The sequence below is a fragment of the Chionomys nivalis genome, chromosome 9, assembly GCF_950005125.1.
Source record: "Chionomys nivalis chromosome 9, mChiNiv1.1, whole genome shotgun sequence".
In the NCBI taxonomy this organism is placed as follows: domain Eukaryota; kingdom Metazoa; phylum Chordata; class Mammalia; order Rodentia; family Cricetidae; genus Chionomys; species Chionomys nivalis.
The window spans coordinates 14,680,199-14,703,155 of record NC_080094.1 but is presented as its reverse complement, the minus strand read 5'-3'; the positions used below and the strand labels follow the sequence as shown (position 1 = coordinate 14,703,155).

At 52.1% G+C, this 22,957-nt stretch overlaps 1 protein-coding gene across 3 annotated transcripts; it reads right to left on the bottom strand.

Moving 5' to 3' along the window:
* Nucleotides 1-276: 276 nt before the first annotated feature.
* Nucleotides 277-22,681, bottom strand: Ada (adenosine deaminase). Of its 3 annotated transcripts, none has more exons than XM_057781199.1 (12): nucleotides 22,528-22,681; nucleotides 12,312-12,373; nucleotides 9,224-9,346; nucleotides 6,486-6,629; nucleotides 5,779-5,894; nucleotides 4,693-4,820; nucleotides 4,067-4,138; nucleotides 3,884-3,985; nucleotides 3,594-3,658; nucleotides 1,436-1,565; nucleotides 886-985; nucleotides 277-507 (listed from the first exon to the last, which is right to left on the bottom strand). In XM_057781199.1, exons 1-12 carry the CDS (start codon nucleotides 22,558-22,560, stop codon nucleotides 491-493), a joined length of 1,092 nt encoding a protein of 363 aa, XP_057637182.1. In that variant the 5' UTR covers nucleotides 22,561-22,681; the 3' UTR covers nucleotides 277-490. The 3 variants fall into 3 exon arrangements, with proteins under 3 accessions (XP_057637182.1, XP_057637183.1, XP_057637184.1); XM_057781200.1 differs by having other exon boundaries at nucleotides 277-504; XM_057781201.1 differs by lacking the exon at nucleotides 22,528-22,681 and adding an exon at nucleotides 19,306-19,389.
* Nucleotides 22,682-22,957: the final 276 nt, after the last annotated feature.

The following is a 22,957-nucleotide window of genomic DNA, read 5'->3' as shown; positions in this document are numbered from 1 at the left end:
GCACCAGGCACACACACAATGCACATACTTACATGCAGGCAAAACATCCATATACATAAAAATGGACAACCCTTTAAAATAATAAAAATAGCCGCAAAAGACTCTGGTTAAAGGAGCCAAGAGTTGAGGAGCAACTGCTCAAACTGCCTCTCTGGGAAAATGTCACTTCTGGAGGAAAGGTCCTGGCTCTTCCGGCCCAGTGTCCATGTGGGGCCTCTTACCTACCCCAGCCAGCAGCCCCAAGACCACATCCACCATGTGCTGCAAGATGCCAGTCACCAGCTGCTTTATTAAACACCAGATTTTTAGCCTTAGAAGGAAGGTTTCCGATCCATACCCACAATTGGCAAGGCCCCGGGGCCCTGGCCAGAACACCTGATCAGAGGACAGACCTGGCCGCTCCGAGGTCTGGAAGGAATGAAGGTAAGAGTGTCACAGTTGTGAAGGCTCCATCCACAGGCTGAGGCTCAGAGAAGTGGCCTTGCCATCTTCAGGGGACCTGCCCTGCTGGTCAAGTCAGAGAGGTAGAAAAGTCAGACCACTTATAACACATAAGGCATCGGGGAAAGCACAGAGAATGCCTTCCTACCATAGATAGCAAGACAGGGGCTACAGGCAAGGGAATGTGTGGCTTGCCAAGGCCATATGCAGAAATGAAGGGATTCATGGAAATCGAACTGGGCCTACTCCTTGTTAGGGTCACGCCTCAGGCTGCCATGATGGTTGGGAGTATCTGCAGGAAGCCTGTCCAGAACGTAGTAACTGCTCAGGAAACAGCCTCCCTGAGGAGAGGCTGACCGACAACTGCACCCAGAAGCCAGGTAGGCTCACTAGTTCTCAGTACTGTCCCCCGCTCCCCAAAGGACCTCCCAGAGGTAGGTGTACCTTCAGCCTCTGGTGGCCATTGGTATTCTCGGTACAGTCGTTCCAAAAGCTCCTTCTTCTCTTCCTCGGGGAGGAAGCTTGACTTGGCTGCATTGATGTTCTAGAAGGGAAACCAGTTGAAGAGCCAGGAAGGGAGTGGTCTTGTGAACCAGGGCGAGGGGTTTGTTTTAGGGTCACAGGGTAGCAGAGACCACAGACCCCCATACTCCTTGTGGGTGTGAGGAGGTTAGATGTGGGCAGAGGCCCTTGCAAGGATTCACTCAGGACAGCAGAACCCAAGACCAAGGTCTCAGCCTAGGAGCAGCCTAAATGGCACAAAATTTTCCACAGCCAGGCACACCTTTCTGAGAGAGGGATCAACCCAAGCAAAGGCTAAGCCACCTGATCCCTCAGCTGGGATGCCAGTGTCAAGGCATCTCTGTGGGAGGCCTTTGGTGCTAGACTCAGCTTGGCATGTCAGGGAAACCCACTGTGGGTCTCCAGAGGCTCCAGGAAGTCCTCACACAGACACCTGGACCAAGTGTCGCGGCCACAGCTCACCCCCACTCACCAGTCGCTTGAAGTCTTCCTCAGTGAAGCCCATGTCCCGTTTGGTCATCTGGTAGTCAGTGTCCAGGGTGGACTTAAAGATGAGAGGGTCGTCTGTGTTGAGTGAATAGTTGGCCTGGTCTTTCTTGAAGCTGGCGGAGGGGCCGGCAGGGAGAAAAGAGCCTCTTTACTCCAAGGACCATGGCTCCCCATCTCCCCGGTTCGATCTTCACCCAGCCTTAGACAACATGAGTGGTTGCATTCTGGAGCTGAGGTGAGAGCCAGGGAGGAGGGCAGTTTGCAGAGCCAGGAAAGCAATAGCCCCTTAAGCATTCGTGCCCGCTAACCTTCCCCTTCTCAGCACTGGAACGTGGCTGGCACCCTGCCTGCCTCTCCTAGTCAGGCCTCAGTTCCTCGCATATGGCTCCTCAACACACCACGTAAACTTCCTGGCACAACCCTGCCCACCATCTTGTTGAGCTTGATTGGTTTCTGCTGGCTCCAACCTTGTTTGCTTGGATAGTAGTATTCAACACCTTTGTTGTTTTGATTTTTGTTTGTTTGTTTTTTGTTTTTTTTTTTTTTGGTTTTTCGAGACAGGGTTTCTCTGTGGTTTTGGAGCCTGTCCTGGAACTAGCTCTTGTAGACCAGGCTGGTCTCGAACTCACAGAGATCCGCCTGCCTCTGCCTCCCAAGTGCTGGGATTAAAGGCGTGCGCCACCACCGCCCGGCTTTTTTGTTTGTTTTTTAAGATTTATTTATTAGGTACACCGTGTTCTGCCTGCATGTGCATCTGCATGCCAGAAGAGGGCACCAGATCTCATTATAGATGGTTGTGAGCCTGGGAATTGAACTTAGGGCCACTGTTAAGAGCAGCCAATGCTCTCAACCTCTGAGCCACCTCTCTCAGCCTTCATTCAACACTTCTAAAATTTGTATTTATGTTGTGGATGTGCATGCCATGGTGTGTATTTGGAGGTCAAAGGGCAATTTGTGACGGTCGGTTTCTGCTTCTGCCGTACAGGTTATTGGGTTGTCATGCTTGGTGGCAAGTACCTTACACACTGAGCCACCTTATCAGCCCCAGAATTGGACACTTAACTCTTCTCAAAACACCATTCTTAGATTTCTCTAACACCATACTTTTTAAAAAACTTATTTTAAATTTTTTGTTTCAGTTTCCTGTGTGTGCGTACCCATGTTTGTGGATGTGCAGAGCTAGAGGAAGATGTTGGCCATCTTCCTCACTCTCCATCTCATTCCTCTAGGTCAGGGCCTCTCACTGAACCTGAAGCCCCAACAATCCTCCTGTCTCCACCCCCTCCCTAGTACTGGGGTCACAGGTGTGCATGGCCATGCCTGGCTTTTTATGTGGTTGCTGGAATCTGAACCCTGGTCCTCATGCCTGCACAGCAAGCACCCGTAACCACTGACACCAGGCTTTTGACTTCCCTTCTGTTTCTCCCACCCTTTGATGTCACTGTTGTGGGTTCTCTCCTCAGTCCTTGATCTACCATCTCCAGAGTCTTTGTTCTTCAGCCTTTGTATTTGCATAGATGAGTTAAACCTCCCTCTAGCCAGTGTGCTAATAGACCCGTGTGCCTCCAAGAGCTGCCATTTGCTGTGCCACAGGCACCAGTGCTGGCCTGTCCATTGTCAGCCCAGGTTCTGCCATCTGTATCCTGCCTTAGGAGAAGATGGCTTTGTCCTCAAACGAACCCTGATAAGGACCTGGTCACAGGACAGGAAGACCTTGTTCTTGGTTGCTGATGGGAGCCCTGTAGTATGGGAGAGATGCTCCAGGGAAAGCTTCAGGCTGGCATTCATGGGAGCGCTCAACAGCACCAAGAGCAGCAAACACCCAGCCGGGTGAGACTGGTCTGCCCACAGCCCATAAGTCAGAGTTGGTGACAAGGCAGAAGCTTCCTTTGGGAGGGGGCATTCTGCTGTGGCTGATGCATTATGGGACCTCAGCTCTAGTAGTCAGTAGGTGGGGACCACAGTCAGGTCTGCACGTGAGCTTCGCAGTCCTTATTCGCTGGACAAGGACAGCAGTACCTGCTTCCCACCCAGCCACCGTGACTTCATTCCTAAGAACCAGGGTGCCCAGGTGCCCGTTCCTACGTTCCCTCCCCTTCCTTTCCAGAAGAACCAAATGGGTCCCAGGAACCAGATCTCACCGAACAACTGCATGCTCCGTTTTGGGATCCCAGGCGCCTGTGAGATAGCTGGACCAGGGGCAAACCTGCAAGGGGCAGGTGTGTGACTGGCATAGTGGGCCCCAGGCCATACCCCGATGGGCCGAGCCACCTGCCGTGGCACCATTCTTGCCAGCTTTGCCAAGACCTCCTTGCTTCGAGCCCTTGAAACCTCCACCACTGGCCACTCCCAGTCAGCTTGCCTGGCCTTTCTACCTCTGTCTAAAAGGCATGGGGGTAGCCAGAGACAGCTCCCAGCCCCACACCCTCACCTCAAAGTGCATGTTTTCTTGCAGTAGCCTCTTGTAGAGGGCCTCGTCCTCCAGTGTGTGGTAGCCATGTCCCACTCTGTCGGTCTTGAGAGTGTCCACAGCCTATGAAGAAGCAGAGAGGAGGTGAGTCTAGGAGCAGGATTGGAGTCAGGAAGAGGAGGCCCAGGGTTCCTGATTCCTTACCTCTCGCACAATCTCAGCAGAGCCAACCTCCCCAGCATGGACGGTGCGGTGAATGCCACTCTTCACAGCCCCCTAGAAGGGGAAGAGACAGTTCAGGGGTAGCTCTGAGAGGTCCCTAGAAGGTTCCTAGAAGGTCCCCAGAGGTCCCTGTCTTTGCCACACTTGGGTCTAAATTTTGGCAGGTGTGACTGTCCTCTGAGTCAGGCGAGGCTACTTCAATAAGTACACAGGAGGGTGTGGCCTGGTTTCCAAGTGTTAGAAATAAAGTGGTAGCTATCCTTTATTTTGCAGTTCCTGCACCGATACTGTCTGAAGGGTTTAAACACATTGTCTAATATTCTAAAACAAACAAACATGGTTTTAGGGTGGAGTTTCAGAAAATTCAAGTTAATATGACCAAGGCCTAACAAGAAGTGTAGAACTAAGAAATGGGGCCCAGAAAGAAACAGTTCTGTCCAAGATCACCCAGCAAATCACAGGCAGATGCAGACTCAGACACAGCTCTCCAATCACCATGCAGGGGCTTTGGTTTATACCCTGCTCGGAGTCCCTCACCCCTACCTTGGGAGGCCCCAGGCTCACCATCCAAGCTCCCCCAGGAACATCTCTCCCCTTTTCAGGCCCACCTCATAGGCTTGCACGTGGCCTGGGAAGAGGCTACTTCCTTCGATGGTCTCATCACCAGCCAGGTCGATGGCCACCACAGTCTTCTGATGGTACTTCTTACACAGTTCCAACACCTCAAGGGACCAGTCTGGGAGAGAGGTTCAACGGAGCGTCATCAGACAGTATGGGAGCAGGGCTGCCCGGCAGCCCTCCTGGATGTTCTAAGCCCTCATCTGTCCAGAGAAGACACGAGATCCAGTGTCTTGTCTTCAGATCCTGACTGCTGTGTCTTCCCCCACCCAAGTCTCTTTCCCAGAGGAAGACTACTGCCACTGCACATGGCGAGGGTGTGCTGAGACAAAGGCGGGGCTCAGTAAGTGACAAACAGGTCATTTCCCCAGTGCTTACCAACACCATGGCAGACGTACCCTCACTCAGAAAGTGGGAACATAGAGTCTAATATTTAACCCATGCTATACCTCAGGAATGAGTTCACTGCTAACGAGTCATGCAGTTTACATTAAGAGCCCCACAGAGTTACGATGTGGGCCTACAAGATGGCTCAGTGGGTAAAAGCCTTAAGCCCGATGACCTGACTTCGATCCCCAGGTGGCATTGAGGGTTGAGAAGAGGCATGCAGGCCGTGCGTTATTGTAGTGAGCCCTGTAACCTCACATCAGCCCTTGACTTTGTTCCCGCTAATCCTTAGGGTAGGGGCACAAAGTGAGTGTGACCATCCCCGAACGAGGTGTGAACACTCAAGAAGGGTGATGTGACTTGCCCAAGGTCACAGAATGGGCGCTGCAGGTTGAAGCTTGAGCCCTGGATGTTTGGCCAATGCTGGCAACAGGAGAGGAATCCCAGATACCTCAGAAGTCAGACCTATGCAAGAGGCTCTGGACCGGGCCAAACCAGAGTCTTTGGTCATAGACGTTTCCCTATTGTTTAGTTTCCTTTGGCTATGAGCTTCCTGTTGGTCACGCGGCTGTCAAGACCTAGATTTCCTGTTTAGAAGACTCACTAGAGCTGCCAAGAGCTCATTGGACACACAGGGTATGGGATTTTGGGATAGAGCCAGGCAGCCGGCAGGGTACAGTGGTACTCACTGGGTTGGTGGCGCATACAGCACAGTATGGACCGGACTTTGACCCCGAATGCTTGTTCTCCCTCCTGCAGGCCCTGGTTCACAAGATCCACAACCTCATCCGGGGTGAGGTTCCCTCTGTGTGGGGAGAGCAGGAGGGAGGGACTTCAGGTCATGGTAGCCATGGTAGCCATGGAACTGGAGCAGGGAGGAGCAGCCTTGCCCCTGACCTGTCTTTCAGGGAGACACATGGACATGATTTCAAGCCCCTATGCAGTGGCCTACTTCCTCAGAGCTGTCTGGGCACTGCTGGATTCCAGTGTGAGGGTGTCAGACAGCCCTTCCCATTTCTAGATGGAGAGGGGGCTAAATTTGAACCTGTAGGGCTGCCACTGTCTACAGGCATCAGAATCATGGCTCAGAGGGATGGGGCAAGGGGGCTTCAAGATATTTCCAGATGAAGAGGTCCAGACCAGAAGACAGGAATGGGCCAGGCTCATTCATTGAGCAGAGTCTCTCGATGTCACTGGCTAAGCCAGGCAGAGTCGTGGGCAGCTAGCCAAGCATTTCACTTAGGGCAGAGATGTAACCACAGGCAGAGGGATAGGGATCATGCTTCTTCTGGTTGAGTTGAGTTCATGGACCAGGGCAAGGCCAGGGCTCCCAGCACTCTGCATCTCCTCAGGGCTGAGCAATGAATGCAGCCCCCTCCAGCCCCCAGCCACTCACTCAGCCTGGTTCCAGGGGATCGGGTCCACTTTGGAGTTGGCCAGCAGGTGTGGGCTGTAGCGCACTTCCACGTACACCACGCCTTCCTTTGCCTTCATCTCCACAAACTCATAGGCGATCCTTTTGATGGCCTCCTTGCAGCCCCTGGGAAGGGAGAAACACAGGCTGGCAACAAGCTTCTTCAAAATCCTTGGGAGCTCCTGTAGCAAACGAGGTGCCTGCAACCCTCTTCAGATCCTGCAGAGAAGACCCAAGCCAACTGGCAAGTCCTGACATCTGTGCTTCTGAACTAAACTCATTCTGACCCCTTGCCCTTGTGTGACGGAACTGCTTCTAACGGGCATGTCTTCACGTTTGCCCAGATGCCATGCCCATTCCGTGTGGCAGCGGGAGTGATTAAAAATGGAAACCCGGAGGGCCAGTGAGATGGCTCAGTGGGAAAAGGCGCTTGCTGTCAAGCCTGAAGACCGGGGTTTGACTGTCAGGATCCACAGGGTGGAAGGAGGACATAGGTTCCTGCAAATTGTCCTCTGATCCCTGCCCCAGCCTAAAAAGAAAAGAAAACAAGGGCTTAGGGAGTGGCTCAATGGCGGGGCACATATCTAGCGGCTCCTAACTCCATAATTTTTTAAAAGGAAACCAAAGCATGCTGTTCCTCTCTTCTGAGCCCTATGGCTTCCAGTTGTGTAGAAAGCTCTGCCTCGATGCCAGTCCAATGGCACGGTCACCAGCTTTGCTAGCATCTTGTGATTCACATTCTTCCTCTGGCCAAAGACCATCAAGCTTGTCTCTCCCACCTCAGGACTCTGCCTGCCTCCACCTAATGCCAACTTAAGGCCCTGCCCAGACCACCTTCTCTCTGGGGATCCTTTCTCCATGTCCTGATCACTAACATTAGACATCACATGCTTTTTCTGAAGTGTTATTTCCCATGTCCCCTTGACTCCCATGAGGCAAGGATTCTCTATGTTGTCATAACTATGACAGTTCATCCAAGGAAAGGGCCTAGGACACAGTAGCCAAATTTTTACTAAATGTGAGGCTGGCAGGGAGAGAAGGGGCACAGATGGTGAACCCAGAGAGATTCTGGGTTTTGTTTTTTTTTGGGGGGGCAGGGTTTCCCTGTGTAGCTTTGGTGCCTGTCCTGGCCCTTGCTTTGTAGACCAGACTGGCCTCGAACTCATAGAGATCCACCCATCTCTGCCTCCCAAGCGCTAGGATTAGGGACTCTGGAGTGGGCAAATGATATTCACACAGTCTTACAGTCTGTGTGATCCTGGGCTAGTTAGCTCCCCTCTCTGATACCGCTGTCAAAGGGTTATTGTGAGGCCAAATGACCAAAACATCAGAAACCTCACCTAGGCCAGGACTTGGGGTAGGGCGGACAAATGCTACAAAGAAGTGATCAGCTGGATGCTGGAAGTGTTTTAGCTGCTGCTGCTGAGTGTAAGCTACAGGAGCGAGGCACAAAGTGACCTGTGAGGGCCTCTGTGAACACTGATCAAATGCTAATGGACTGTCCTAGGTAGGAGTTCCTCCAGAGCAGGGACAATGAGCAAGGGAAGGCAAGCAAGCACCCCCATCGCCTTTAAGTGAGAAGAAAGGGCCTAGCTCTGGGGAAATGGGGCACTCCCAGGAGGAGGTTCAGTGGATGCAGGAGGCTCTGGGTCTCAGCTTTGCCGTAGGGAGGGGCTTGCTCTCTGCCTTTCCCAGAGCTGTGGTTCCAGTCATTCTCCAGGTGGGTACTGAACCCTCATACTGGACACAGACCCTCAGGACACAGTGAACAGGAGCTCGGATCCCTGCCTATTGGTCACCTTCTGACAGAAGAGCCAGGTAAAGGGAAAACGCACATGGTCTGCCAGACAGGAACACTGTTGATAGAGATAAAGCCAGGAGGTGATACAGTACGCTACAACACGGCCAGTAAGGCCTCACTGAGAAGGGGCACCGCAGATGTGCGTGGAAGGCAAACTATGGGCTTTTAGAGAATAGCATTCCAGACAGAGAGAACAGGGGGTGGGGGACTGGCAAGGACCTGAGGCTGGGGTATGTTAGTCCCCAAGGGTAGTGGAGGAGTCAGCATCTGCGGAAAGCAAGAGCTCAGCCTTGTAGGACCCCTGCACCTGGCATGTGGGTTTCGGTGTCAGCTCTGAGCGACACAGAAAGAAGCCGGTAAATTTGGGTCAGAAGCCTGGCTTAGATTTTCAGACTCTGAGTCCTTTCTCTGACACTCTCTAATGGCAGTTCCTGGGCCTTCTCAGAGACTAGTAGTGGTCCTCGTTCAACCGGAGATTCAAGACATCGAAGACAGACCCAACTGCACCTCCATTTCCCGCTCCAGCACCTGACCTGCCCACACCCTCCAAAGTTCTAGACTGGGACATGGGGGACCTGATTCAGATCTACCCCCCATGTCTTTTCTTGACCTAAGCCAAGGGCTCTTCCTCTGAGTTCTGTGATGGCGGCATGGGTCTGGGGACATTAAGCTGTGCAAGGGAAGCGAGTTCTGAACAAGACATCCCGTAGCCTAACCAGCACAGGGCTTGAGCAGAGCCTCTTCTGCCTCTGGGTGGGTTAAGAGATTAGGATTCCAAAGGCATAGGAGAAATTGGCTCAGGGGCACACTACGGTCAGAAGCAAGGCTGGAGGTTCAGAGGTCCTTCTACAGCAGCTCAGTCTGGTCTTGGTTACAGGGACGGGTGCTGTTGTGGGACACAGGATTGGGAGCAACTCACGCGATAGCAGGCATGTAGTAATCGAACTTGGCCAGGAAGCCAGGGAGCGAAATAGGCTTGTCCATGCCGATGATGTCGCGCAGCCCCTCCACTGTATCTGCCGGGAGGGTGATGCCTCTCTTCCTGAAAATCAAACTGAGGATGAGGGGCTGCAGCCAGGGCTCAGGGGGTGAGAGCACTGGCTGCTCTTGCAGAAGACCTGGTTTGATCCCGAGACCCACATGGAGGCCCACAACCATCTCTAACTCCAGTTCAAGCAGATCCGATGCCTTCTGCCTCCTTGGTAGGCATCAGGCGTGCATGTAGTACTCATACATACTTGCAGGCAAAACACTTGAACACATAAAATGAATTTTTAAAACTACATTAAAAAAAGAAAGCTGCACATGCCTTTAATCCCAGTGCTCTGGAGGCAGAGGCAGGCAGATCTCTCTGAGTTCGAGGTCAGCCTGGTCTATAAGAGCTAGTTCCGGGACAGGCTCCAAAGCTATGGAAAAACCCTGTCTCAAAAAACCAACCAATCAACCAACCAAACAAACGAATGAAAACATAACATGAGATGCCAAGGCAAGATCCAGCCAGGCCTCCCAGGGCAGCATGGAACAAACTGGTAACTCCAGTAAGAAACAAGGGGGTCCTTCCATCTAGCTTCTCCTCTGGGACAGATGAGGAAACTGAGCTCCAAGGCTAGAGAACAGCATAGAGGCCTTCCAAGACTTGTATTCAGAAGTCACGACAAATCATACTGCTCATCCAAGTACTCAGCAGGCCTGGCCCTGCCTGGCTTCTAAGATTAAATGCATTCAGGGTGGTAGACCCAGAGACAAGTCAATATATCTCAAGGGACTAACAGGTTGGCTATTGCCAGGGTGAGTATCATAGCAAGCCCATGACTTCCTCATCAGGTCCAGGGGTAGGCAGAGATGTCTGAGCACATGTCCAGACAGAAGCTATTAGACTGTGTGGTATCATAATCCCAGGACAAGAGCTGGTATCAGGACCTCTCCCTCTGTCCTCCTGGCTGGCTTCTTATAGCAACCTGCCCCACCTAGCATAGGTCTGCTGTGCTGGCTACTCAGCTCAAGACCCTCTCCCATCCTTGCCTTCTTCCTACATCGGGAGCTCTGCCTTCCTGTGGACTGCAGGAAGCTGGTGTGAACTTGGTGTGCCTTCCTGCTTCTGCTGTCTCCACCCACCGTGACTCAGCTCCTGTTTGCAGTATCCCTCTAGGCCTTGGTTTCTCCTATTTTATACCGCTATTGTTATTATTGGTGTGTGTGCATGCATGCTTGCATGCATGTGTGTGTGTGTCTGTGTGTATGCATGTGTTTAAAAAAGAGAATATAAGGGGCTCAAACTTTAGCTTTACAGCATGCAGAAGCCCTAGGTTTCATTCCCAGCACAGCTGTAAGATAAAACAAGTCCCCATAGTTTCCCAGTAGGTAACACCAAGGTCTCCCCACTCTAGCCTGTGTATCATGAATCCTCACCAGTCCCAGGTCCCCATAATTTACCTTGGGGATATGGCCCCTGCCCCTGTTGTGCTCCTGGCCCATAAGCAGGTTCTCAGTACTCACTGGTCCCTCCAGATTAAGCTTCTTGCTGCTGGCCAGCCAGCCTAAGTCACCTTCCTAAGGCCATGTACAGCCATGGTGATCCTGGAGAGCCTTCAGAGGGACACACTGCTAACTATGTTCAAAGTCAGTGGTCAGACTACAGCCCTAAAGCCCAGAGGATAGTGAGGCCATGGTAGGCATCTGGAGACAGACTGCAGATGACCTTTGGACAGTAGTGGCTCAGAGCCATGCAATGATGGCACTAGAGGAGGCTAGACCTTCATATGCTCCATAGAGAGCCCGCAGGGTGGCGAAGGGGACTGGCTAGATCTTCACATGCTCCATAGAGAGCCCACAGGGTGGTAAAGGGGCCTGGCTAAATCTTCATATGCTCCATAGAGAGCCCGCAGGGTGGTGAAGGGGCCTGGGAAGGAGGTAAAAGGCACTATGAAGGGCACAACCCAGGAGCTGAAGAAAGAACAGTCACCCAGACACCCAGACAGAGAAGGGGTCACTGGAAGCGAGGCCTCTTCCCTGTTGCCTGAAGACTTCAGGGCACCCCCCTCTCACCCCGAGCTCACTGAGGCCAGAAAAATCACACCAGGCCCCAATATTTACATCTTGCTCTTTCACTCAAGGATACTCGTGCCTTCTTGACCCGGCTAATGAGCCTTTTGGACCATTTAATAATCCCTGATTAGAACCCATCTTAGTGTCCCACCCAGACGACCTCAGCAGGGCCCTGTGGCAATAGCTACCAGCTCCAGATGATCAAAGGTCACACACAGATAAGGTCAGAGGCGTCCCCTGGACACTAGAGCCACAGATGCTGACAGTGTCATTTGGGAGTGACCTTTACTGTGGCATCCTGATAGACACTGTTTCTCAGGTCTTACTTTACAGAGCTCCCTGGTTGCATTGTTGATGGGAGAAAATACTCTACCAGACCTCTGGACTGAAACTGCCTTTGGCTTCCATGGCTTCATCCTCCCACCTGTAAGCTAGGGCAGTCACTCAATGTGGGGCAGCCGATGTTGTGTGCTTATGACAACTGAACAGCAGCCACATCCCAGGGCAGGAAGAGGCTGCTGGAAGCACAATGTGGAGGAAAGCGTGCCCAGTAGAACCCTTCCAGGGAACACAGGAGCCATGCTCTGGAGTTGGGAGACAAATTCCCCAGTGGCACCTGGACACCTGGGGAGGCTGTCTCATGCCACAGCGGTAGAGTTGAGGCTAGACACTGGAGTGAAGCTGACTCCTCCCAGGATGCACAGAGTGCCCCGCAGCAAAGGAGTGAAGGATGCTAGGAGCGGGGCTTGCTTTTCCCGACAGCTAAAAGGTAGGATGCTCGCCTACCACCTCCAATCAATGGAGGCTGAACTGGAAAGAACCTAGGACAACACCATCTTCCACCAAGGACTGGCTTGACTCCCACAAGGGGTGAAAAGAGTCCTGGGAATCTCCAGGGCCCCCCAAGAAGAGCTGTACATATCGCTGAATGTTGGAGAGGACTGGGTTGTCCACGGACTTACTTGGCATAGTATAAGATGGTTTCTAGCTTGATGGATCCATCCAGATGGACGTGCAGCTCTACCTGCAAGGGGCAGAGAAGGAACATGAGACACCATAGAAACTGAGGACCACTTTGGAAGCCACCTTTTTCTGGACATTCAGTCAATACACCTCTTAAACTCTTTACATGAATGCTCTTGTCTAAGCTTACCTGTTTTTTTTTTTGTTGTTGTTGTTTTGTGTGTGTGTGTGGGGGGGGTCTTGTGCTTGTGCTATGCAGTTCACAGCTCAGGAAATTAATGTTAAATGCCTTGTCCAAAGTCACATAGCAAGCAAGCAATGGAAGCAGGGACCCAACCCTTGCCTTAGCCACAGCTGGGGAGCAGCAGAGTCAATGTTCTAACCCCAATCCAATTCCCAAACTGTGAACTTAATGAGGCCAACCATGGTCCCAGTGGGAGCCAGCCCCCACCACACCAAAGCTGCTGCCCTCAGCCACCTCTTGAGTTTACCAGGAATAGCCGACTGCAGACACCTCAAAAATCAGGCTCTGGGACTCAGAAAGACAGCTCGGTTTATAAAGTACTGCTGCACAAGCATAGGGCTTGAGTTCAGTCAGCACTCACACAAAGTGTGGTGGTGCAACTTACAGTTCCAGAGCAGGGGAGATGGAGATGGGGGGGCGTCCCTGGGCTTCCCTAACCAGTTTAGCCTAATTGGTAAACCCCAGGCTCCCTAGTGAGAACCTGTCTCGAAAAATAAGGAGGGTGGCACTTTAGGAATGACACCCGATATTGACTTCTGGCTTTTACATGTCGGTATATATGCCTGTATGTGCGCGTACATGCGTACATACACACACACACACACACACACACACAGTGAAGTATGACTCCAGCTCTGTGGGAAAGTACACACTTGCATGTGCAGGGCGAAGTAAATGCAAATATACAAACACCAGACTCTGGGTCACACACCAGTGCCAGTCCAGCCTACCTTAGCAGGCAACATATCTGGTAACTAAGTCTTTCTGATCCTCTAGAAAGGTCTTGGTGATCATCCCTTATTTGCCCAGTCCCGTGTGTGACACCTTGCACATAAAGCCAAGGCTACCAGCAGAGGTTTTGGAAAGAGTCTATTTGTCTAGACTCCCAGTTCTACCTTTGGATGACTGATCTCAGATATTTGGTCTCTTTGGGCCTAAGCTTCAACTGAACAGCATGGGATACTACAGTCTTCTACAAAAACTATGGCAAAGACTTTATACAGTGTCTGTGGAGAGGTGTGGCCCAAAGGAAGAAGCCACTGCCCCTGGGAGATGCTGTTTTCCATGACTGCTAAGAGGTACAACAGGTGCCAGGAGCCAGTGACCTAAAGGACTTTGTCATCTGCCTTATCCAGGTCATGGAGTAAATTTCTTGGACCAAGGGAGACCCAGAAGTGGTATTTTCCAAGGTGTGGCCATATCTGGAAATTGGTGGCCTAGATAAGGATGTTGGCAGGCTTGCCATGGAGAAGGAACATCTGGGAACTGTTGGCCCAAGGGTCAGCCCCAGGAACTCTTACAGAGCCCATTTCCAGCAGGAAAAACCAGGCCCATGGCAGCAGCCAGCAGAGGGGACAAAACCTCTAGTCAGTAGGTCCTTAGAGTACCCAGCACGTCTAAGGCCACCCAGCTGGGAGAAGATAGAGCAGCTCACCCCAGCTTGGGATCATGCTGGCTGTTGGCTTTCCCAGTTTCTTTGAGGCTGAGAAAGGCCATCACAGACAAGAGTTTGAGGCTGGGGTCTAGAACCAGGCCCTAGCTTAAGCCAGCACTTAGTGCAGGGGAGGCAGAGCCTGGGGAATAGAGGCCCAAGATAGTAGGGGACACTGGAGAACATGGCATAAGGAGGCCAGCCCACCAGGCTAAATAAGGGGGAGCAGTGACCTCCCTGGGTGGGAACACTGGGTCAACCACGGGTCCCCAGTATCTCAAGCCCTAGAACCAGAAACTAGGACCTAAGATGATAACAGGGAATCATGCACAGTCTTAAGATGGTAACATACGGGATCATCCACAGTCTTAGATGGTAACATACGGGATCATCCACAGTCTTAGATGGTAACATACGGAATCCACAGTCTTAGATGGTAACATACGGAATTCACAATCTTAGATGGTAGCATGGAATCATCCAGTCTTAGACAGTAACATACGGGATCATCCACAGTCTTAGATGGTAACATATGGGATCATGCACAGTCTTAGATGGTAACATACGGAATCCACAGTCTTAGATGGTAGCATGGAATCATCCAGTCTTAGACGGTAACATACGGGATCATCCACAGTCTTAGATGGTAGCACATGGAATCATCCACAGTCTTGGGGAAGCTTATCCTGAACTCTCTGGACAGGTTCTGAATGTACTTTCCTGTCCTAGAGGCAGAGGCAGAAGACCTCTAGGACAATGTGACCACAGAGGCAGAGATTGGATCCATGAGGCTGTAAGTCTGGAATGCTGACACCACCAGAGGCTGGAAAAGCAAAGGGCTGACCCCTGTGAGCATCACCCTGCAGGCCTCCAGAACTGTAGAGTGTGGGCTGGGGGAAGGGGGATGTAACAGCCTTTATTTTGTCTTTTCAGTGCTGGGGATGGAGCCCAGGGTGTTTTGTGGCTTTAAAGCCACTTAGCATGCGGTCACTTGTTACAGCTGCCACAGGAATCTCATATAGCCAGGCCCTGTCAGAGGTCAAGGCAAGGAGGACACAATGATGCCCCTGGGTCTCAGCTCCGTTTTTTTTGTTTTTTGTTTTGTTTTCTGAACCCCAGTCAAGGCTGAGAAGAATGCCCTAGAGCCCTATGCTAGAGGCCTGAACAAGGAGAGCGGAATCCAGATAGGGAAAGGCAACAGTAAATGGAAGTGAGAAAGTAGAGAAGGTTTAGGTTATTCTCCTATGAACCTTACTTCTGAATGGCTGACACATAGCCCAGGAGGGGCAGAGGGTAGCTGTGGATCACAGCAGCTCATTTCTTTTGAGGCAGGAGTGAGTTGACTCCATGTAGACACTGATGGATGATGGAGTAAAGGAGGTCACTGAGAAAGGGGGAGGAGTGGTCGGAGGCAAAACAAAGCCTGGACTATGAGAAGGGGAATCCAACCGTGGGTCAGGGCAGCGTGTCTGTGCTCTGTCTCCATCAGTGGGCACCAGAGGTCTGCAAGGGCACTCTGGGGAAAGCAGTTACACGTCAACAGAGACACCTCCACAGTGTCTCTGCTGCTGTATAACAGCGACAATTGTCAGGATGTGACTGCCCCACCTGCCAGCCCCCAGAGACCATCAGGAGCAGAAAGGCTCCCGGAAGCTGCAGGCAGATAGCCAGCAAGCCAGCTCTAGAAGCATCCACGCTGTCTTGGGCTGGTCTGTCTTGTCCCATTTACCAGAACAAGAGCCCTTCCGAGGTTAGAGCCCTAGGGTATGATCACACACACACACACACACACACACACACACACACACCCTGCAGAGCCACAAGGTAAAGAAAATCAGACACCAAGGGATACAATAGAGTGTGTTCCGAGGGCCAACCTGAAGAAGGAGCCCTGCAGGGCAGAGTAGGCCAGAAAGAAGGAAAGATCAAGGAAAAGTTAGTGTGTGGCAGAATCGGGAAACCTGCTGGGAATCACTCACGGAGATGGGTTTTCAACAGAAATATTTTCAATAGGCGGGGGAGAGGGGGCAGCTCTTAAAAGTGTGGCTTTCTGGGTGGAGAGCAGGCTGGGAGTAAACCTCAGCAGAAGATTGCTAATGTATGTGTCCAGATGGAGCCAGCTACTGTGCAAGGCCTGCCACACTGTACCGGCGGTAGGTCCTTGGCAAGCAGGAGTCCAACACACAACAACCCCCTATGGTGGGTCTTAGAGAACCCGGCAGGGATGAGGGCCCCTCTGAGGCCAGCTGTCCACCCTGCTCTACAGAAGCTGCCACATGGAACAGGTTGGTAGGGGGCGGAAGCAGAGACCATCTCCACAGACAGTTCACAGTTTAGACAGGCAACTCATTGAACATTCCAGAAAGCTGCCATTGAGAAGCCAATCTACCAGCCCAGATGACCATGGAGGTACAAGTTTAGAGACTGAGTTGGGACCATGTTCAGGAAAAGGACAGTTAGGGTGTCTATTGAGTCTATGTGAGTGTCTATTGTATGTGCCACAACCTTGAAGGCAAGGACTGCACACCCATTTTACATGGGAGGAAACTGAGGCTCAGAGAAGTATGTAAAGCAGTGGTCCTCAACTGGTGGATCACGACCCCTCTGGAGGTTGAACAACCCCTTCACAGGGGTCGCATATCAGATATTTACATTATGATCCGTAACAGTAGCAAAATTACAGTTACAAAGTAGCAATAGAAATAATGCTATGGCTGGGGGTCACCACAGCATGAGGAACTGTAGTAAAGGGTGGCAGCCTTAGGAAGGTCGAGAGCCAGTGCTCTAAAGATTCAGGGATCAGTCAGTGACCCCAAGTCTGCCCTTGAGCTCCTAACTGCTGTCCTGCTAGCCTCGCGGCAGACAGGACCACCTCTGAGACAGTGTGGAGGCTCTCAGAGCTCCTGCCGTCCTTAGACCCCAGGCAAGGTCCGCATTTATGCGAACCTAGCATCTGTACATAAAGACGTTTGTGACGTGAAGCTCAGAGAAGTCAGAGCAGACCAACAAGAGAGCAAAGTCGGGGCCCAAGTCCTCCTGCCCTTAAGTCCAGGTCTTGTTCGAGGCCACAACACCATCCTGACCCTGGTGCCCAGTCTCTCTCCAGCCTCCTGACCTCTCTGGAGAGTTTTATATCTCTTTCTGTGGTCACTCAATAATACTGGCTTGCAGTTGGCCATTATCTGTGAGAATGGCAGGAAGACCTTCTAGGGCTGCTGGGGACAGGAAGCAGCTTAGTAACTAACAGATAATTATTCTGTGCCAGGAACTGAGGAAGCACCAAGAGATGTCTGGACCTCATTGGTGAGGTCCAGAGGGGTGAGTTCAGGTCACAAGATATGCTGGAGATAGTGGACAGAATTAGGACAAGTATCTAAATCTTGGCCTTCTTGGTCAGATGCTTTCATATCTGCTTCAGGCCTGTAGAGGGTGGGCAGGACTGGCCCAGTAGGACAATGTGTCCCCAGGTCTCCACATGCCTAAACACACAACACCTCTCTCTCTCTCTTTCTCTCTCTCTTTCTTTTTTCTTTTTGTTTTGAGATAGTCTCTCTCTCTCTATAGCCCTGGCTATCCTGGAACTTACTCTGTAGACCAGGCTGGCCTCAAACTCACAGAGATCCACCTGTTTCTGCCCTCTACACTCTGGGATTAAAGGTGTGCACCACCACACCTGCCCCCACTCTGTTCTCATTCCACTTTTGCTTCTCCAAGAACAGGTACCCATCTGCGCCACTCTACACACTCTACCCTCTACATGTCTTCGGTACCAACTACAGCACCTGGCACAGCAAAATGTGCTCTGGGTCTGTTGAGTCTTAATGTCAGCAATGGCAGATTCGGTAGAGAATCCAGGCGGGCAGAGCAGCCAGGCTCTTGTCTTGAGCACCACGGCCAGAACCCAGAGGAGCCACAGGTACCCACTGCCAGCCCACACAAGTCCTTCCTTCCTACCTCATCCTGGCAAGGGCTTGGGTGGAGCAGGGGTCAGCACCTCATGTCCCACCACCTCTTGACTGACTTTTAGGATGAAACCAACCAACAAGGTAGGCTTGGGCCAATGAACTGCCTCAGCCCTGCCTTTTTCAGGAAGCCCCTCCAAATTCAGCTCAGCCCTTTCTGGGCTCCGGTAGATCCAAGGTACAGACTGGAAGGAGCCAAGCAGACCTTTGGTGTTTCCTGTAGCCCTGGGGCCTGATGGAGCTCCCCAGTGTTATTCATGAGTCACCCCAGAAGTTCTCAGGCAGCAAGAAGCATCTCCACTTGGCAGAAATCTTATGACTCAAAAGTCTAGGAAACAGTCCAGTTTATTCCCACTTTAAAGGTGATAAGACTGAGACTCAGAGAAGAACTTGCCTTAGGTCACAACAGGATTACAAACAAATGAACACCACAGCCAGGAAGTTGCATGAGCCCAAAGCCAGAAGCTTTTATCCAAACAAGGCAAGGTGTTAGGCAGAGGAAGGGAAAATGTGACCAGGATGATCACCAGGTGACGCAGGTCCCTAACAGACGGGAGCTATCAGTGTGGCCTGCCCACACTAACCAGGTCACACTTGGTGTCCGTGAGATGGCTACAGGTATAATTCCCATTTCACAGGAAAACTAAAGCACAGGGAAGTTACTTAACCCCAGTAATTAAGGGGGAGAGCGGAACTCAGCGTGGGCCTGGCTCTGGCCCCCATACTGCTATCTAGCCCTGCAGCCACTCTGAGGCACAGCTCACCCATACCCCTAGCCCCATGATAAATATAGCATTCAACCTCATTTTGGGGTCCCCTTGTTCAAGGTTATCCCACAGTGCTGCCTCCATCAACCCCAGGGGTATGGCTATAGGACTCTCTCAGGACACCTAGGCAGGTGGACAGTCCTCTCTCAGTCTGCAGGACAGTCTCCCAGGATTTGGAATCAGGAGTCAGGCTGGTCTCCTGCCTCCCTGTGTGACCACAGACCCCTTCCTCTTTCTGCTCTGTCAAACAAAGGCTTCCATGAAACCAAATCCCTCTGTCCCCTCCCCAACAACTGTCACATGAATCTAAACAGGTGAGACAGTCTCTTCCTATGGCTAGTTTCATTTTAACAGGTGGCTCTGGTAACGGAAAGACACCAAGAACCCAAGTCAGTACACCTGCTCAAAACAGGAAATGAGGGTGACCCGTAATCCAGGAAGTGCCCACTGCAACCTCCGGAAGGAAGCACACACTTTAGAACCAGGCACTTTAGCAGAAACCATGGTGGTGTAGATTTGCCCCAGCACCCCATAACAGTGGTTTCTCTCCCAGCTATTGAAGACAGCTGAGTTTCAGGGCCTGCTTACCTGAGGACTTGATGCTGCCAAGCTGAGAGGCAGGGGTTCTACCTTGGTCTGTCTGAAGGCTAAGGCCAAGACACTGCCGCTAAGTACCTGCTCTTAACATCACAGCACTCCCCTTTTTTTATCTCACAAAAGAAAAACTACTAATTAGCAAAGCCGTCAATAGCACCTACTTCGGTTTTAGGCCAGTCCGACTTGCAGCCCAGCTATGCTGCTTTATGGTGGTGCTACTTTGGCAAGTTCCTTTGCCTCTCTGAGTCAGTTTCCTCCTATGCAAATGAAGATAACAGGACCTATCCCGGGAGGCTGCTGTGAACAAAACGTGACTTAATTCATACAAAGCAGCTAGAACCGCTCTCGGTACAAACATCCAAGTGTCAGAGAGCAAAGGTGCCCTAGGATCATGCCACACATGGCTGGCTTTCAAACAGCCTTCCCAACCTGGGCCAGTTCCCTCGCCGTCTAAGACGTGAGATGCACAGAGAGTGCAGCTTTGAGCACACTTCTCCTCTCTAGTCCTCAGACGACTCCACTTGCAAACGGGATGCTGACAGCTGCCCGTTCAGTCATTCAGGATTCTGTGAACGAAACCGCTAAAGGTTCCCAGTACTCACGACCCCATCACAGCCAGAGGCACGAGGTCAGCGCGGAACTTTAACACATAGCAACAACTGGAGCCACAGAATTTTCTAGTCCTGCTTCCGTGATAAGGATCACTGGTGTACACACACACACACACACACACACACACACACACACACACACACACACTCATCCATCTTCTTCAGTGCCCAGCAATTTTAAGAAGCAAGCACTCAGTCAAAGCAGGTAGCAGGTGCCTAAATTCTTGCTTCTCCGGGTAGGCTGGTGGACCAGGAGTGTTACATAGTATCTCATCCCTGCCCCAACCTCCTCAGTCTCAGCCTGCAGTTAAAGTCAGATTACTTCCAAATCCGGAAGGGAAAGCTGAGGATATGGCTCAGGAAGAACAGAGCTTGCACACACAAGCATGTGGCTCTGAGTTCAAATCCACAGAGCCCACGCAAACGCCAGGCATGGTAACTCACATCTACAATCCCATTACTCCTCTTATGAAACATGAGGCAGAGACAGGAGAATGCCCCGAAACTCCTGGGGCAGATAGCCTGGTGTTCCAGAGAGGAACAAGCCGGAGGGAGAAAACTGACACCTAAGGTTATTCTCTGACCTCCACACGCAGGCCTCCATGCACACTTACATATATACAAAACAAAAACTCTGGTAGGTATCACCACTCACCTTGAAGTTGCCCAAGCCCCTAGGTCCCAGCTGGTGGTGGGCATAAGAAAACAAAGACCCCAGCAAAGGCTCCTGTCTCAGGTGAGATGCCATCTCTTCCCCAAGGCATTTGCAGAGCTCACCCAGGGGAGAAAGGCGCATGGAATTTCTGGCTTTTATGCTGTTTTCTCATCCAAAACAAGGTCTTGCTATATAGTTCAGGCCTGGAACTAAAAAAATCCTCCTGCCTCAGCCTTCCAAATGCTAGGAATTACAGGTGTGTATCATGGTGCCTGGCGTAGGAGATGGGATTTTGAAGCCAGCCCTCAATGTGGGCTCTTCTCCCAGCTTGGCTACATCCTAGTTAGGCTCCCTGCACCCGTTTCCCCATCTGCACATGGGAATGGTTCGGGCTACCTCACAAGGCCATTATCAGGATGGACTGGCTGTGTGCAGTTATGTGTGAAGGCTGGGCCCTCAGTAAGCTTCAACTAGTAAAACTCAATCACACAGGACGCCCAGACGCTGATCCCAGTGACCCCTTCCCACTTCTGTTGGCCACAGCTACGTTCCTCCCTCCCCATGACATGAGACGTAGCAACCAATATGCTAATTTTCCGCTCAAGCATTGCCTCCTAACACCCAGACACCGGTGCGCGTAGACCTAGGAATGAAGTCCTTTCCCCCAGGTGTGGAGTCTGAGGCCGAGGAGGAAATGACCTGCCACCATGAACCAGGTGACAATACAGGGGATCATAGTATACTGGCACTCCCCACAGCGCTGTTACAAAAGGGTAAGGTGCTATCGATCTGTCACCTGTCACTCATCTTCAGCTTCCATCGCTCCCATCAGGAGAGGTGGCTCCCCTGACCAAGGGTGGAGAGAATTCAGACCATCAAAAGAAAAAAAAAGCCTTCAATGACAAGAGGCGCTAACTATGGTGAGGGGCACCAGACAAGATGTGCAGGAGGCATGGGTTGGGCAAGAAGGCGTGCCCTGCCCTTCTAGCCTCTAGCTTCTGACAGCAGGGTCAGAGTGAGTTCCCTACGGGAGGAGCAGGCCCATCTGCCCTTTCCCCTCCCCCTCCAGGCACACATATGTTACACAACATATACATCGGATTCTTGCTAATGCCTTTGCGATGTCTGCCATCACCAGTCAACATCTGTTTCTTGGAGGGATAAATCTGAGCCTGGCTGTCTCTGATTCCTCCCCCCTGGGTCTTCAGTCCTTATTCTGTTGACCAGTTCAGTTTGCCTGGCTGACTACTGGGTCTAGGGCCTCCTTGGACAGAATCCCTGAGGGCTGCAAGTTCGCCTTAGGGACCTGGACTCTCCCTGACTTTCATTGTTTCTAAGAAGCTACATCTGCAAGCAGAAAGACAAGGGGTACTCCATCAGGGGTCAAGGGCCATGACCTGACCCCAAACAAACCTATTGTGGCCAAAGGCCCAGGGTGTATAGGAATTCCTCCCCAGCGCTTTGTTGCCTCGTTCCCCTTTCTGGCTTGGATCACAACTTTTTCCCACGGGCACACCCACAAACTCACCCACAAAGCAATCATAACACTGAAGATAAAACCATTCACCGAACACTTAACAGCTAGAGACCCTGGGCCCCATTCTACTAAGGTTCAGACATCAGGTCCCTGCTCAGGCTCGCACAGCTGCGCAGCCCCACCCACTGAGTGCCCATTTGACAGACAGCGAGGCTGAGACCCGGAATGGACAGGGCATGGACAGCAGCCGAACCCGAAGGCCAGCCAGAGGCACCTCCAGGTTCTGGACGCTCCCTGCCACATCGTCTTTCGTCCGACATTCCGGAAGCAAGCCACGGCCTGGGTCGAGGGGAGATGCCAGCGGGAGTCCTCCTATGCTTCTAAGGGTGAAGTCTCCCAGGGCTGGGCCCGGCTAAGCCCTGGTACAGCCCGGGGGCACAACCCGGGCGACGGAGCCCCTCCGCGCTCACTTTAGGTTTGTTGAAAGCAGGCGTCTGGGCCATGGTGCCGAGTGTGCACCCCGGTGCCGAAGCTCTTCCCGCCGCCGAAGCTCTCCGGGTCCGCGCTGGCTCGGTGGCAGGGTCGCTTTCCGAGGGCTCTCAGAGAACGCAGACCGCCACGCTCCTTTTTACCGGGCTGCCCCGGCCGGTCCCTCCCACTCCCCGCCCACACAGGAGACTCCGCCTTCCGGGGCTCGGGTCCCGCCCTTGGCCCGCCTGCATCCCTGGCGCCCATTTCCCGGAGTTCTGGACCCCAGACCTTCCAGGCGGCTACACCCTAGAAAACTCTCAGGTGAGCCCCCAAAAGGCGTGATCCTAGTGTCCCCGCCAAGCCCTGACCCCTTTCCAGCCCCTTCTTCACCGAGGCTTCCATGTTGCCTGGGCGCCTACTATGTGCAGA

Coding starts and splice junctions, on each gene's coding strand:
- Ada (XM_057781199.1), bottom strand. CDS start 22,560: ATGGCCCAGACGCCTGCTTTCAACAAACCTAAA. Junction 12,374..22,527: donor CTGCTTTCAACAAACCTAAA/GTGAGCGCGGAG, acceptor TGCCCCTTGCAG/GTAGAGCTGCACGTCCATCT. Junction 9,347..12,311: donor ACCATCTTATACTATGCCAA/GTAAGTCCGTGG, acceptor TTTGATTTTCAG/GAAGAGAGGCATCACCCTCC.